Here is a 17,093-nt window from a genome sequence, read left to right as displayed (position 1 = left end):
AAAAAAACCGGCAAATCCGGCTCCTTCAGATCCTCGAGACGTGAACGTAAAGCGGCCTGTGAGCCTGCGGATGGTTTCCATTGAGGTTGCAGAATGTGTTGTCGGGGTGTATCAACTCTCGGGTATCGCAGGGTGACCCGGGGCTGACGCTGGGGGTCGTCGAGGTCTCGATCCTGTCGTTGTTCGCCTCCTCCTCGGTTATCTGCTCGAGAAGATGCGCCGGTTGGGGTTGAGGATCGGCCGCGGAGGCGGGGGGCGGCGAGTAGGCAGGCGGGGGGCTTCGGGGCGGCGATCCGTCGACGTTGGGCTCGGTCTCGTCGACGGAGAGGGTGCCGGAAGACGTGACGACGGCCTTGAGCTGCTTGGCACGCCTCGCGTGTCGGGTGGTCAAACCACCGGTCTCGACGTCGCGCTCCAAGCGATGTCCTGACCTGGATCTGGTCAGCTGTCGCTGGACGTACTCCTCGAGGTCGTCCTCCTCCTTCTTGGCTATGACCTTGTTCAGGACGATCAAGAAGATGCCCATCACCGAGGCGAATATCCCCGTCGCGACGAGCTCGTTCCACCAGCCGCCGCTCCCCTTGGAACTCCAGCTTGCCATGTCGCCGGGGAGGAGACCGCTCGCCAAGAGGAAGGCGCCCAGGACCAGGAAGACGACGCCGATGTGGAGCATCCCCACCGACGTCACCACCTTCGAGTCGAGCACCCCCTCGCCCGCCGCTCGGTGCACCTGCGCCGCGTGGTGGTGACGGGGGTGGTGGTCCAGCGAGCCAGTCGATGCTCTCGGTGACGTCAAACCGCTCTCGCCGCTCTGGGCGCTGTAACGGCGCTCGCGGGCGCGACGCTGCTCGTCCCGACGCTTGCGCTGACGCTTGATCGCCAGCGCCGAGTGCAAGCCCACCGTGTACATCCTGCAACACCGGAAACACAACCGTCAGATTCAAATTCTTGATCTATAGCGTCTCTGATTGGGTCTCGTCTTATTCGTTCTTTAGATTTTTATTACTCTTCGATTTTACTTTGCATTTATTTTCTTTTCTTTCTTTCTTTTTTCTTTTTTTTGTTTTTTTTTTGTTTTTCTTAAACGGATCCGGCAATTAGTTTCTACGCCTTGATCGTCAGACCGATAGTTACAGGATGCACGCTGCAGGTCTCGCTGTGTTATATATATATATATCGTATCAGCGATTTTACACACGTTTATATACATATATATATACATATATATACAATATACATATATATATATATATATATAAATATAATTGTTATAAACATACTATGAAAGTATAATCTACACAACACATAGGTACACAATACGCGATCATGCACGCCAGTATTATTTTAAGATGTGCATATTACACATGTGAGAAATAGTAACGAGTCTAGCATGGTTCCAGACTAGAATGATGATTCTCCTAAAATGAATCCATAGAAGTAAGGATAAAGAAAAATTACGTACCGATTATTAACTTAAAATATGTATAAGAGTATACCTTTGAAAGTCGTTAATTCGTTGGATTTCATTCCGTGAGAAATTTTTTTTCTGTAATTACTATAATTTTTCCAAAATTATATTCATTGTGGCAGAATTTATCACTTATCGAAATCAAGATCAGCGGTGCAATTTCCATAAATTGTATACACGATTGTACCCAATGTCAGGGAAAAAATTTCTCATTGTTGGTAGAATTTCAGGAAATAATATTATTTTTAAAATCAGTCATCCCAAAGGAAAATCGTCGGAATATACCAGATCCTTAAGGGGGGGACTTCGGTGAAATTTCGGTGATATCGAGGTTTTTTTATTTTCTCAATTGACTTACAAAGATGTGATCAAAAATTCCTTTCAGAAAAATTTATATTACGGTAGTATGTGTCCTGAAAAAAAAAAAAAAAAAAAAAATTCACAAGGAACTTTTGGAAACTACCATGACATAAATTTTTCTGTGAGGAATTTTTAATCGCATCTTTTTTTAGTCGTTTCAAACACTAGATATTATCAAAATTTCACTGTAGCCCCCCCCCCCCCCCCCCCCAACAACTTTGAAAATATGTGAGATGAAAAATTGATACTCAACTTCTCGTTTTCTACTTTACAATTTCTTTTTTCTCTCTTTCATTTTAGGAAATTCATCTTTTTACCTCGATTTTATGAATACTGTTCGCTTTCAAATCTTGCGGACCCGTTGGTACCTCGCGGCGTTGCGGGTACGCGCCGCATGGTGGCGCGCTGTGCGCAAACAGGGTCTAGCGGGCGCACGCGCGCGCGCTAATCACTTAAAATCGAGCGCTCGAGTAGGTAGGACGTACTGGTAAATCTTCCTATTCTACTCGCACGTGCGATTACCGCGTTTTTCCTGCGCTCGGTTGGGTGTCGAGTTCTTTCCATCTCACGTAGTTTTAAGGATCGCGTTTTTAGGGTTGGTTGTGGGAATGGGGTCCACTTTTTCGTGACCTGAGATGCGGGGTGTTGATGAGTTGTACATACTTGGCAGGGTAGATTGAGATTGTTGAATGATTATTCAATTTAAATTGATTTGTTTAATAAGGAACGCGCTAGCCAATTTATTACTCTGTAGCCTAACGAATTGATTTTTGTTGAAGGAATACTGTACTTGCTTCGGATTTTTTCTCTAAACCGTGAGGATTTTTGTGCTGAAGCAAGTGCTCTTTTATCTCTCGCGAAATTGTGGACTTTATTTATTCACCCTCTTATTCACTCGTTCCATCCCGATTAGCTTTGGAATTGAACTCTAGACAAGTAAGCAAAGAAATACTCAACGTGTGACTATCTCGTAATAAAATGATCGCATAAAAGGTGTCAAGTTTTAACTCGCTAATCTTCATAATCGCATTTTATCTCCGGCAGAAAGTAAAAAGCACCGTAAAATTCTCATCGCCATTATGTTTAAAGAAACGAAACTGCAAATGTATAGAAATTTTTATTTACTGCCGCTTTCAGATAGCTTGAAAAAGATTTATTTTAAACTTTCCGAGCCGGAGATGTCATAGAACTAACTCATAATATACAGATATACTCGTATGTATATGTGCAAGTGGTTGGAATTTTCAATAATTACAAGATCCCTTGAAGCAAGCTTATTTAAAGTGACTTTCGCTTTCTGAAGCTTTCAAACTCTTGGTAATGAAAAAGTTGGCACTTTAGAAAGAAACGGAATTCGAAGAACAGCTTCTGAAGAATCATCTCTCCAATAAAAACTAAATGATTTCACATTCAGTATTTTTTACGAACTGCATCGTGACGATTATCAAAAAGTTGAAAATCATCAAATATGAGATTAGACCAACAGATCAGCACGGAACTTGACTGAAAAAATAGCAGTCAATCGATCCTGGATTTACCACCGATATAGTTATTTTTAATAATAATAAGCAAACCGCATATGGAGAATCCCTCGTTTATCTGTTTATCCAAAGCTCCTACATGTGTCATTTCCTCCCGCGAACTTGAACGAAGACAAAAGCTCCATTCGGTTTATCCCCCCTTGTGGAATTCCGGCGAAGCAAAATTATCTGGGTGCGTATCTGCAAATGCACACGCGCGTGCAAAGCTACTCGCTTAAGCGACTCTGATTGTCGTGGAGTTGAAACAACCCCAAAGGGTTTCACAGTTACGCCATGCGTTTAGCCGGCTGATGATTAATTATCGTTACAGTTCGGGAGTTCTATTGTTCACAACACAGCGAATAAACGGAAAATTAGTATCTAGATCCCGCCGGCGGCTAATCGCGAAGCGTGAGTAGGAATTGGCTTTGCAAAATGACCCGAAACCCAGCGTGTCAAAGTTCTGAAAGTGCAAAATTCCGAAAAGGCGTAACTCGTACAAGTCAAAGTTTCTTTGCTCTGTCGTAATTTGAATTTTCGAAACCTTAAGCCGTCATTTATTCCAAGTTTCGCAAGAAAATAATATTCGGAATTATGCCCTTTCGGATCACGCAATGGCGATTCCGTCCTTATTTCGCTTGAAGAATGATGATAAACGAGTTGCTTTTGAAGCTGGGTCTTCCGCTGACGGATCAATCCCTTTCTCAGAAAATTGGAATTTTATCAACTTCCGGTTCAGATGTCATGTATTATAGCCTCCGTCGTTGATCGGACCTTGCAAATATTATACTTGGCACGTGCTGCGTGATGTTATTTGCAAGCTCACTCCACTCGGCGGAGGAATATTATAGGTACGTTGCAAAATCGTAGCTGAGTGATCAAACGATCTCCTGTCCTTTCACGCCCAGGTAGATATATCATGTCAAAGGGAATTTGGCAAAGCTTGAAACCTTCCAACTTTTGTCTGCCCAAGGATGCCGAGCTTCCGTTGACGCTGACTTCAACCAAGACAATTAATTGGCTCTTCGAATCGGTGACGTAAAAGGTCTCGAAACTTAAAATCTTTCCATACAAATTTTGATGTCTTCGTACTTCCAAATCGCTAGAAATCACGTCTGGTCTCAAGTTATAAATTATTATTACAGATCGTAAAGAAGTTGAAATCTAATTGGAATACCTTCGAAAAATTAGCAATTGAAATTTCTTTTGATTTCAATCAATGGGCAGTGAAGCAAGAATGAATTTTTGCAACTTACGAAATCGTAGCTACGTGAAAAATGATAAAAAAAATTGCACATATCATTTTGATGAATAGAATAATTAAAGGTCCATATCACTGCTTCATTCAATTTACCCACTTCACTCTCTACTTTTTTGCCCAAGAAATCGTGACGGGCGGAGCCTGGAAGATTGAAAATCTTGATTACACAGCGCCCGAGTGACCTGCACAAGGCAGATTTCATACAATATAAGTAAAGCGAGGCTGAACAACTCAAATTTGGGAAATATACGAGTATAATCGACTAAAGGGGCTACTTTTAAAGGAATCCAGCACGCGATATCGGCGTAAAGACGTGCTTCCACTTGATTTTAAAGTCGAATAAATGATACGGATCACGATATTCGTCCGCCTTTGCACCCACAAGTACTTGCACATTTTACACGCTCCAACTTTTTAAGGGTGGTGCTTTACCCTTTCGTGCTTGATTTTTAAGTCAGGCTTGAATAGCTGCTATTGACACGGAAAGCTCAGTGAATAACCGCAACGTTTAGGTTTGATCTTTATTTGGAGGTTTGAAATTTGAAAAATGGTCTGTATGGTTGGCTGAGTTATTATGTAGACCATTCGAATCTCGACGAGCCTCGACGTTTCACCTCATTTATCTTGGAAATTGAAAAAATTCTTATTTCGACACGGTATTTCATTTTTCCCGCTATATTTATCGCGATTTTATCAAACTTTAGCACGTCGCGTCGTTATTTAGTTGGCGTGCTAATGATTTTATTTCGTGGGAAAAACTGCGTGTTTAGAATCAAATGCTCACCGAATTTCGTCGAAATTTCTTGACCAAACTGGTCGAAAAACATTGTTTCGAGTGAAATGAGTCCGTTTTAAGAGATATCAAGTTCGTTGAAAAACAATCGCTGGTTATCGACGAACCCTTTCGTATCAAAAGCACCTATTCAAAGTTGATTTAAAAATCAGGTGCAAAAGCCCTAGTTTTCTAATCGAATTTACAATGTCTGGTCATTCCTCAAACAGGTGAAATGAAAGCATTTGTCACAAAACTATGGAAAACATCATCCTCGAAAGCTGAACATCACACACATATATATCAAGATTGAAAATTGACAGCGAATATTGATGACGGTTGACAGGAGGAGTAAAAGAGAGAAAGATGAACACGAAATGATGCATGGAAATTTGATAAGCTCGGTTACTCTTGGGGCTGAATATTCTACTAGCATCGTAAATTTTAGCGAGGTTGGCAATTGTCGAGAGAATTAGGGCTTCGCCAAAGGGCTCAAACTCTGTGAGCTTTGTAAATACAGTGCTGAATTGAATTCCTTCATCCTTTCTAAATTTCTTTGAACGTGAGCGGGAAAGATTTTCGTATCACTTGTGCGATATACGTGGTTACATCGTTTCGCCAACTTGGCATGAATGGTGGAGGCAATTAAGAGACTATAATTTATTTTGTAACGGATCATTGGTTCCTTTGATTTACCTCCAAACTTCAAGTCACGTGCTACATGGTTAATTTTAATTTTTAAACATTGATTAAAAAAGGATAGAATCGGGATTAAACAGTAAATTCTAAGTCACTAGGTTTCAATTTTATTGGAATAATCCCTCCTTGCGGTGTAGAGTAATAATAACAATAATAAAAATAATAATTAAACATCGCAATTTGTTTGGAGTGAAGAACAAAACAAAAAAAAACTCGTCAACTTCTTAATAACCTTGGAAAAATCGATCGCTGGGAAAGAATTAAGAAAAAATAATACGTCCACGATTGTTCACAGTCTAACCTTTTTTTCACTTTCAATTTCGGGGGCTTAAGTTGTTACCCATGCTTTCGGGTAAGAAATTCCTTTCATCAAAACGAACTTACTTGACGTTGTTAGTCGCAGCTTTCAACCCTCTGTTCTACAATTTTCTTTCGTTTTTCATCCGTTCTAAAATGAAGAATCTTATTTGTGCCCGGTTGAGAATGGAGAAAATCAAGAAAAGTGTATATCGCGTTCAACTTTAACGTTGCGACGTCTTCTGGTGCAGCTATTAGATATACTCAAGGGTCGTAAAAGTCTCCTGGCTCTCGGCGTCTTCGAAGAATTGCAGAAAACTTTTACATCGGGCTTCACATAGCGACAAGCCTCTCAATTTTATTCCGACGCCTGAGTTCCGCTATCAAATTCTTTTCCTTACCCGGAGAAATACCGATCGGTTCCTCAAGGACTTCTTGCTTATTTTTCACCCAGGATCGATAAAAACGGAGCGATAAAAAATCGAACTGCCATCATTTTGTACCTCGTAACTATTTACTCCAACTTTTTATTTTCTCTTTCAGGTAAACGGAATTTCCTGACACCTGAACAACCCTCGCGGATATATTTATAGGATCATCTCATAGGTGTGGAAAAACTTTCATCCATTGGCTACTCGTCGGGCCTGCGAGAACAAAAGCTTCGCGGTATTGTAAGATGAACAATTTTGCGGTGACTCTGCACGAGCTGAGAGGATGTGGAAAGTAAAGGGGAGGAAATTTTCCAGCTCCGCTGAGTAAGTACCCACCTCGTCGGAGCCACGAGTGTCGATCGACGCTTCTACGCGGCAAGATGGCCGCCCCTTCTCTCTTATAAAGCTTGAACTCGAGTGAACTTTACTCCGGAGTGTGCTTGCGAGTTATAAATCCAAACTCCAAAGCTCGCGAATCCGCCATGCAGACGTGGCTAAAACGGTCTAACAATAAGTATGGAGTGAAATAAACGGAAATTCTACAAGAGATGCCGATGCTCGAATGTCTGTTCATCAGGATTGTACCTCACATCGGATGGATTCAAATTTTTACTTCTTTTAATTCCGTTTCAACTTTCCTCGGTGCAAATCAAACTCTACTTTACATCGATTTTAATTTGTAATCCTTCGCGAAAACGATGACCGTTTAATGATTCTATCTTTTGCCACTAATTGCGATAAACCGAAAACTTCTCGACTTGTGTTTCTCTTCTTTATTATCTGATCTAAAGCTTTATTATCTTGAGTTACATAGCTTACTATAGCCACAGGCTCACTCTTGCCTGACACTCGACACCGTTCGCCTCCGTGCGATAAAGGTAATATTTGATCCTCTAGTTTTGAAAACTTTCACATTATAAATAAAGAGAGACTAAATACAGGAATCGAACATCGTCAAACAGCTCTTAAATCACGATAGTTTATCGATGAAAGAAAAAACAAGAGAGGGAAAGAAAGAGACACAAACTGGACGTTTATTTAAAAAATGGTTGATGGAAATAATCGGTGAGCATTATGGGTCTGGGTTATTCCTCGTTGCTGGAAAATTGCCATGTGCAGACTTACGATTAGCCATGATTTAGCGGGAGACGAAAAAAGAATTGTTCCAAAGAAATCTGCACACCTTTCGCAATATATTTCGGTCGATTTTTACACTTGGTAAAATCTGAGCCAAGCGGGTATTCCGGCATAACGCGTCGCGTTATCAGCAGCCCGTAAATCCGCAAGGTGAAAATATCGCGGACCGGAAATGAGGAAGTGAGATCAAACCTTTCAAGGTGTGACTACGTGTGCGTATTAGACACATAAAATAAGCCGTTTTATCTGCGATGTGACGCAGTATGAAATGTAGGCCACAACCTAGCTGCCGGCGTAGAGCTTTGCTACCAGATAAGATGGGTATCTTGAAGCAACCCTCATTGTGCTCTGCGGGTTCTACCATCGTTGGTCGGCACACGTTGTTCATTTGCGGTACTCCCTGAACGCCGACGTTGCAGGAGAAACTTCAATTCGACTCGGGGTCTCGTTCCGTTGCACAGAGAGGCCTTGTTCAACACACGTGAGCAAAAATTCAGCCATTGTTCAGCCATTGTTCGCCAGTCGTTTCCTTCCGATAACAGGCGTGCCGTGCAGTTCCCTTTCTTTCTTTATCTCTCGCTGGCTATGATCTTGTTTTTACAGCGTTTCATCATTTTATTCTTATACGTAGGGGAGGGTGGGGCAAAGTGGGCATCTTAAAGATTTTCATATCTCAAAAAATTTGGGGGCAAAGTGGGCCCCTGAAATTTTTTAAATAACAAGGGATTAAATTAACCACATGAAAATTTTATTAAATATGAATTATTCGGAGATCATTTAATCGAGTAATTGCACAGCTCGTAACGCGAAACGTTTCAAGTTGTGCTTTACTCTCAACTCGTCAAAGTCAAATAATTTTCTAAACTTGAATTTATGATTACTTTTTCTCGAGAAAGCTAGATAATAATTTAACATAATTATTCGTATTAAAACTGAACATTTTGTTCTGATTTTAGGCCTTGTTTTTTTAAATATTGAAAGTGATTTCTATTCCCAACATTCCAAGACCGGGCCCATAATGGGCTGACTTTCATCCATTTTCTTCCACTACTTTAAATTTTTTTGCTCAGCTCAAACATCGTCTGAACGTTCTGAAAATACCCGAAATATTCTCAAAGCTTCGATTTTTTACTCAGAACATTTCTAGACCAGTTTCATTGTGCAATGATTTTTGTCTATTTTTTTGGCACGTTCAACTTTTTTTTTTTTTTTTTTGTTAATCATCAACTTCATAATGAAACAGTTGAGCAGTTGAATGTAAAATGTGAATAAATTCAGAGTACCGTTTCAGAGTTGAGAAAATTGCAGGAAAAATTTTAAATAAAATCAAAAATGGCGAGAGTCAGACGCTGCTTCCAGGATGCGCATGGAATTACCCGTATGTACTTATATATAGTATATATACCTACCATATGTCTGCCGTTGCTATACCGACCGGGAAAAAATAAGGGAATGAGAAGTTTTTCCCTTCTGCACTGATTACCTTCACGATGCTACGGGGTTGGAGCATTGCGTAATGTAGATTGAATAAGCTCACGCGTGAGGGAAGCTTTCCTTCCAATATGGCGCAAATCGAGGCATCGATATTTCATTTTACACGGGGATCTATGGCTGCGCAGTTTGTCGAAGTGTGAAAGTCGCATCGAAGCTCGAGCTTATAAATCGGACAGTGAATTGAGAGGTAAAACGCGAGGCTTTTCGGCCAGTCAATCGTCCGGAAAACAAATAACGAGTCTCGTAAGTTTCAACTTTGAGATTTCCGCACGTTGATTGGTATATGCAGTGAAACGCTGAGGTGACATCGCGTCTTTTCCTTTCATCGGAACTCGATCGAGGTAGCTGCGGCAAAAACTGATCTCGGATTTTCGATTCTTCGGGAAATCGTTGGAAATGAGTTTTTCCGAAGGTGAGAAAATCGGGGGGTGGGGTTCAAACTTTGCCAAGATTCTGAACTTCAATATCTACTGGAGAAAAAAATTGGAGCCGAGTTTTTATCGTCTTGATCCTCCGCACTTGATCCTCTCGTGAAACGTTGCAGATTCATTTCGCGACGCATCTCGAGGTCGGAAAACTCTACTTTCTGATGGTAAAACGCGCGATAAAAGCAAAAGTCTTGTCCCTCAAAGTGAAGTGTTTCGCCGCATGTGCGGAAAAAACTTTACCCAGCCATGTGAGAAGCTTTGAACGTGTAAAAAATGCACTGAGGGCTTCAAGCGGGATATCAAATATGCATCGCTTACTCATTAGACTTGATTATTTTTTACAAGGTGAGCTGAATTCCCGAGGCATGTATAATGCATATGCCGCGTAAAAATTACCCTTCATGCTTTGGTCACGATCTATTTTTAAGGGGACCAGGCATTGAAAAATGTCGAACTTTTCCGTCTTTTTTTTTTCAATTTATTTTTGTATTCCGTTACTACAATCTCTTCCAAACATTTCGGCGTAAAAAAAATTTAATTCGCCTTTACAAACTATTGAAAAAACCCACGTAATCTTTGTTATATCTGAAGTTAATTCTCACTTTTTGTCGATGAAAATCAGTAGTACGTGTGAAAAAAATTATAATAATAAAGCAAGATATTGAGTGTTGAAGACAATCGTGCATTCGCAGGTGGTACATATTTACATAACACGCGTTTTTATCTTATCAATGTTTGTCATTAGTTTGGCCAAGATAACACAAAAACGCTTTAAGATATCGCCTTGATTTTTTTCTTTTTAAATAAAGACACCAACTTTTTCTACAAAGTGAATCAACGGCTATGTAAAAAAATAAATTTATTGTTCTTATTACAATAAATCTTATTTATTTTTCTACGTTTATCAAATTTCATCCCATTTTCGGCCTATTTCCGCGCTGCCTAGTCCCCTTAAATTATTTCGTCGTGAAGAGTCTCGCCTTGTCAATTTTAAAACAGGTTTCCCGACCCGCGTATCCGTTTCTGCAGATTTCCGTATCCCGGAGCTGCTGGATAAATTTTATGTCCTAAATTTCATCGAAAATCGCGTGAGTTTTTCGGAGTAGAAAATTTATCGCGACTCTTGACTGCTTGATTTTTTATATCCATATCAGAATGCGATGTAATGCTAATGAAGCCTTGATCAAGTTTCAACGTAAGCTAATACGCGCCAAGTCACTCCAGCCAACAATCATTAAAACCCGTCTTTATTCCACGGCGAGAGGAGAGAGTATAATTCTAGCAATAAATGGAATGCCAAGGAATTCGCAGCCTCGACGACGCGACGCCGTCGTCAGACGAGGATGGCGCCTCTGGAGCTTCGAGCTTGCAGCAACTTCTCGGTCAGCGGGCGATTCCGGACGCGCGTTTCTAACTAATTAACAAAATTAAATTACTCTAAAAGGGGAATTGAAAGGACCTCGCGTGGCATAAAATCCCAGATTTTTGGTTAAAATTTCACCCTTATTATAATTATTCCCAAGAATTTACGAGTCTTCATACGTTATAGGAAAATCTTTCCCCGAGGCTCAGCCTAACGCAGTTATCCTCAACCCCAAAATTGGCGAAAGTCGATCGCGTTCGACTCTCAATGATAAATCGTCACCGGATTTTAACCCGGATAATTAATTCGATCTTTTATTATTGCTTCAGTTTCGTTCAAATAACATCGAGCTTTGATTGAATCGATTCAAATTCACTCGCCTGTACGTCTAAGAGATCATTCATTAATTACGTAAGGGTCCCAAGGGGAGGGGGGGGGGGGGGGGGGGGTTAAAAAGTCCATACATGGTCTTATCTCGGGGGAAGGGGGGTGGAGGGGTAAAAGTCATTTTAACGTAATATTTTACAAGTCAAAATGTGCATAATAGACTTTTTAAATTGAGAAAAAATGTCCGTACAGCAACGTCTCAGGAAATAAAAATCGCACAGAAAATGAAAGGGCAATTTCAAAAACTAGAATAAATTTCTATTTAGACGTTCCACAAACTATGAGATCTATTTTTTCATTTCAAATATACAATTTCATTTAAAAATTGTTATTGTAGAAAAATTTTATTTCGTAATAAGTTTTTAAAATTGCAAATGTGTTCATATTTACACAGTTTGAAGCTCATAAATGAAAACTATTAAAATAATTATTTTTCATGAAATAAAAATCTTTAATTCATGTCAAATTATGAGTATTAGTACAACTGATTCTCTTCTAACAACATTTAACTATGAAGGAAAACTATCGGTAAAATCTTAAGTAAGAACTGGGAGAGGGAGTCCAAGAAATATTATCTGTTTTTACGTGGGGTTGGGGGGTTAAAAATGTCTAAAATCATCCTCACGCAATTAATGAATGGCCCTCTATTGTATAAATAGTGAGGATCAATTCGTCAATGGTAATTGACTAGGCTTCATTCGATCAACTTGCACTTCGCTTATTCAAATCAGGTAACGTTGCATTTACTCCTCAGATTCTCTTCGACACCTTATGCTTATGGTTCGAGTAGGTAATGGGTTTAACGTTTCGTTACAGTAATTGCAAATTTCTTTGCTTACTCCCGTCGCGCTAAGTGCCAACAAAGTGCGAACAAACGTCTGGAGGCGTTTGCACAGAAGCTATGGCCAAAAGCATTGCACACGAATCGGTCGATCGATGGATACAAAGGCTGTGAATTTGGTGTTTGTACTTTCAATCACGTGCACAAGGTGCCTTCCAGTTATATATATATGTATAACGTGCGATTTCTCAATTTTTTATACGTCTTATAGTTCTTGAAAAATATAACACTTGCTTACATGGGACGATAAACTAATTTCTTTGCTGTCATATGATGAACATTATGGGGAGGAAAAACACCATCGATTAACCCTTTGAGTCACACATTATTGCACCGCGTTAATTTTTATATGGATTTGAAGGTTATATCACGCAAAGCGACGAAACGGCCGAACCTGCAATCTCAAGACGGATTGACCTCTCTTATTTCTTTTTTATCTCGTCACCCCTTGCGAATGGAAGTCAAGGATTTGGTGCAAACTTTAAGGTTCTGCATGAACCGCGAATCGTCGATGCGATACCACGCTACGACCTCGTACAGCAAAATATCGCGACGTGCAAAACTTCGTAAACTGCTTATAAACCGCATCCCTTGATCTCTAGCGATCCACTTTGCCCTCCAATTAGTGTGTCGACGTTATTATTATTCCTGAAGAACGGAGGATTGGACACAGAGAAAAGTCAGTAGTTGCCTCGTGTAGTGCCAGCAAGTTTCATAATCTGCATGGGGAGAGTCGAGATATGGATCAACGAATCGCACTTCACGATGTGGTCAATTAGCGCTGATTTCTTCTGTCCACCAGGATTTCGTTTTAGGGTTGAGGTCAGGATGCCGAAGGAGCATAAAATAGGAGGGTCGCAATTACGCCGAGTTCTCAAAAATGCGAGAATAGATCTCATTGAATTTTGAAGTCCGATAGAAAGTCGAAATATTATAGAAAACCAAAATATAAAATCGTTAAAGTTTCGACGATATTATGCCAATTGTTTAATCCTCACTATATTCTTTATATTCGTCCTGACTGTGGCTTTCTATGCTTCGACATTTTTATGTTTTCACTTCACTTCCCGGTATTTTTATATTCTGCGATGAAATAGATTATCGCGTTTTTTAAAATTAAATACCGCAGTGTACCGTCTCATTTTCTGACCTTTTTACACTTTTAACTCTCATAGAGGTATACAAAAGTAGTGTAAGTACATACATAAATCGAAGTAACAATTCTGGCTGATACATAATTCCGAATTTTCGAACCTCTCGCAGTCCTATATAGTTGCCATTAATAAAACAAGACACTATCTCCTTAACCGCATGCTAAAAATGAGCACTTTCTCCGCAAATTCTTCTTCTTCCAAACACTGACAATTACCTATAGACGAATTGATCCTTCAGCCATCCAGCAAAGATCTTTCCTTAGAATCCAATTTCTGCGCGTTATTATGCAGATAAAATCCGATAAAATACAAAGAAATTCCCGCTTCTCAATCTGCAGGACCGTAACCTGCGGTTCTTGGATCCAAATCAACCAAATCCACGCGGTTATCCTCGTTTCCTATAAGACACGTGGCATATTCGACAATCAAATATTCATTCAACTTATAACATAAATCGAAGATTTCATTCGAAGGTCAATCATCCATACATAAACGGAGTAAAAACGAATGCAGGGAAAACGTGACGTGTACAGTGTATGGAAGCATATCTCGCTGCTCCTCGGCCATATAGGTATAACGTACGAGATATACTTATAGGAGGTCTTTCGGCATACAATGCTTGGTTCGGGGGTGATTTCCCTACCCTTGCACCACCCTCACCATCCTCACTACCACCAGGAGCCTCGGGAACAACCGTAGCACAAGGACCACCACCCTCGCCGGATCAATACACGCCGCCAACGCTGTCTGCAGCGGGTATTTCGCCTCGGTTAAACCTACACCATACACCATACACCGTACACCTACATACCTATGGTATATATACATACACGTCTATGTACCAAAGGTTGGGAAGCGCCTGTGTCCGACCACCGAAGCTCAGGATTACTTGTTCTCTCTTTATCTTTCTCGTTTCGCGGCCAGTTTCATTTTTCGTTTTTTTCATCTTCTTCTTCTCATTCTCCTTCTCCTTCTTCTTTTTCATCTCGTTTCTTTCATCAATCCTCGAGTCAACTAGCAGAATTGCGAAAAAATTACACGCGGAGGGTGTTTAGACGGCTGTACAGAAGTCGCGTGCTCTTCGTGGGCAAAAGAGGAATGAAATTTCACGAGTTAGTTTATACCCAGGTACTTTTCTTTGTTTTCTTTGTTATTTTTTTTTTCTTCCACATTTTCTACGTACGTAGAATACGACTTTTTCACCAGCTCAGATGTCTGTTTTATGACCGACCGTTTTATTTTTTATTTTGTTTTTTTCTTTCGTTCTTCCTCCCCCCCCCCCCTTTTTTTTTTCAATTCAATTATCTCGTGTATAATGTTATACCTACGTTTATATTATATCGACTGTAATAAAAAGGCAGACGACGAAATACCAGCGACGACGGGCCAAGCTTCGATCAAGTTTACTATGTACGATATAATTAATTGAGAGACAGAATAGACATAACTTGTATTATATGGGACATATATATTATATTCGACAAGTGTTGATATATATATATATATATATCTAAGCTGTAAAAATCGGCCAGTCCATCAGTCGTTGAGGTGGTCCAAAAAGAAAATTTTTTTGGTGATCGAAATGCTTTTCAAAAGAAAAATCAACAATATTTTTTTCATAAGTATAGTATTTATGCTGTTAACTGTGGAATTAAAAAAAAAAAACGAATTTTTACATAATTTCAACCTTAACTTCGAATGACTATTGAAAGAATTTGTAAGAGACCTTTTTGTCGATCTACAAAATTCAGTAATAACTAACATTATTTTCACCTGTTAATTAAATGGAAAACGGGAAATTGCGTTCACGAACCACTAAATATTAACATTCAGGAGTGAAATTATAACGAACCGTCTTGTTTCCTTTTCCTACAACTATTAATCGTGTGACTATGAGAGAGAAAAGAAAAACAAACAAATAGTCGATTTTTTGGACCACTCTAATAAAATATATATAACACAAATCAGTTTTATGGATTTTAGGAAATCTAAAATGGTAGCGATTGATTAAAAATGGTATTGATTAATCATCTCTTTGGAAAAAAATATCAAATTTTTTTCGGACCGTTACCGCTCGTCAGCGTCTCGCCTTGTTTTTGATCGAACGGTAGAATCCTGCAAGTTATAATTGACTTGGACGTGCCAAGGGGAGAGATGTTTTTTTTTTCTCTCTTCAACGTCAGGCAATACAGCTAAATTGATAGATGCGATTTTTTAATGAATTCTTTTTCGCACGTGAGTCGCGGAGAAAACTGATGCACGTAGCTTCGGAAACTTCGTTTGAAACTGCGTGCATCGAGTTTTACGACGACGCGATTTTCTCGTAAAAATATCGTCGATCAACCTTGTCAACAGATTTCAGAATGAACGTTTTATTCCGCGTTTATACGGCCGATAAAACTTATCGATAAATATGTGCTTCGTTATAGTCGACGTATCTCCTTGAATACCTGATGTAATAATATTGATTGCGTCATGGTGTCTCGATCCTGAAGGGAAAAGAAAAGACCTTCGCAGAAAATCTGTTCACAAATTACGAAATACATGAGCAAATTGATTATCCGTGAAAACTGGAGATAAACAATAATGTAAGCTTTCGGCGCTAAAAAAACTAAACGGTAAGGTGATCTTTGGAAAAGTACATGTAATTATAATAATTACCAAGTTTCTTTGCTCAAATATCTCGGTTTTCCTAAGACAAAAAGGAAGAAAGAAAGAAAGAAAGAAAAAAACACACGAAATTTAACTCGTTCGCAACTTAACTTCAACGGCTTTTTTTTTTCTTTTTCTTTTTCTTTTTTTTTTTTTTTTTCCTGTTGTTGTTCCAAAACTCGGTTCTTATTACTTTTCGTGGTCGTGGTTATTATAGTTAGTGTTTTCACCGAAACGTGAACCCTGATCTGATAAGTTTTTTACGGCAAAAACGAGGAATCGAGTCGATCAGCCATTGTGGAAAATATTGCGGTGCTTCGCTAATTTGTTTTAATATTCAGGACGAGCTGGAAGGATGAAATTTTTCCGACCCTCGAGGTCGGCAGCATGGAAAAGCCCGGTTCACAGTCAGCCCGAAGCATATCATCCTCAACCGTGCGAATAATCCGCAGCCATTCGGCCGCAGTGCTTATCTATAATCAATCATTTTCTCCAGGGCTCGGAAAATTTTTTTCCCGGTCAATTTGCTGTAAGTATGATTGAAATTGACATCGGCTCTGTGTATTTTTTCATCTTGGTAATTTTTGTTGCCCAACTACATATGATGGTAAGAAACGAGTAAACTGACGGCCAATCTGAGACGTCTCGCAAGTCACTCAGTCTATACGCAATACGTATACATATACATAATAGTATATATATATATATTAGGGTGGTGCAAAAAAACCGACTATTTTTTTTTTCTTGAGTCTCGTGTGACAAAATGTTAGTTTTTGATGTTTTAAGAGCTGACTTCAAAGGACAGCTCAAAAAAAAAAATTTTAAGAGG

General features: G+C 39.6%; 1 protein-coding gene across 1 annotated transcript in view; it reads right to left on the bottom strand.

The window, feature by feature from the left end:
* LOC124410264 overlaps positions 1–17,093 on the bottom strand; it is a 31,522-nt gene continuing 14,429 nt past the window's right edge. Inside the window, exon 2 of the mRNA XM_046888494.1 lies at positions 1–911. Coding sequence (XP_046744450.1) covers positions 26–910 — 885 coding nt within the window. The 5' untranslated portion in view covers position 911 and the 3' untranslated portion in view covers positions 1–25. The remainder of the gene's footprint in view (positions 912–17,093) is intronic.

This window comes from Diprion similis, chromosome 9 (assembly GCF_021155765.1).
Source record: "Diprion similis isolate iyDipSimi1 chromosome 9, iyDipSimi1.1, whole genome shotgun sequence".
In the NCBI taxonomy this organism is placed as follows: domain Eukaryota; kingdom Metazoa; phylum Arthropoda; class Insecta; order Hymenoptera; family Diprionidae; genus Diprion; species Diprion similis.
This window is presented reverse-complemented; position numbering and strand designations above follow the sequence as displayed.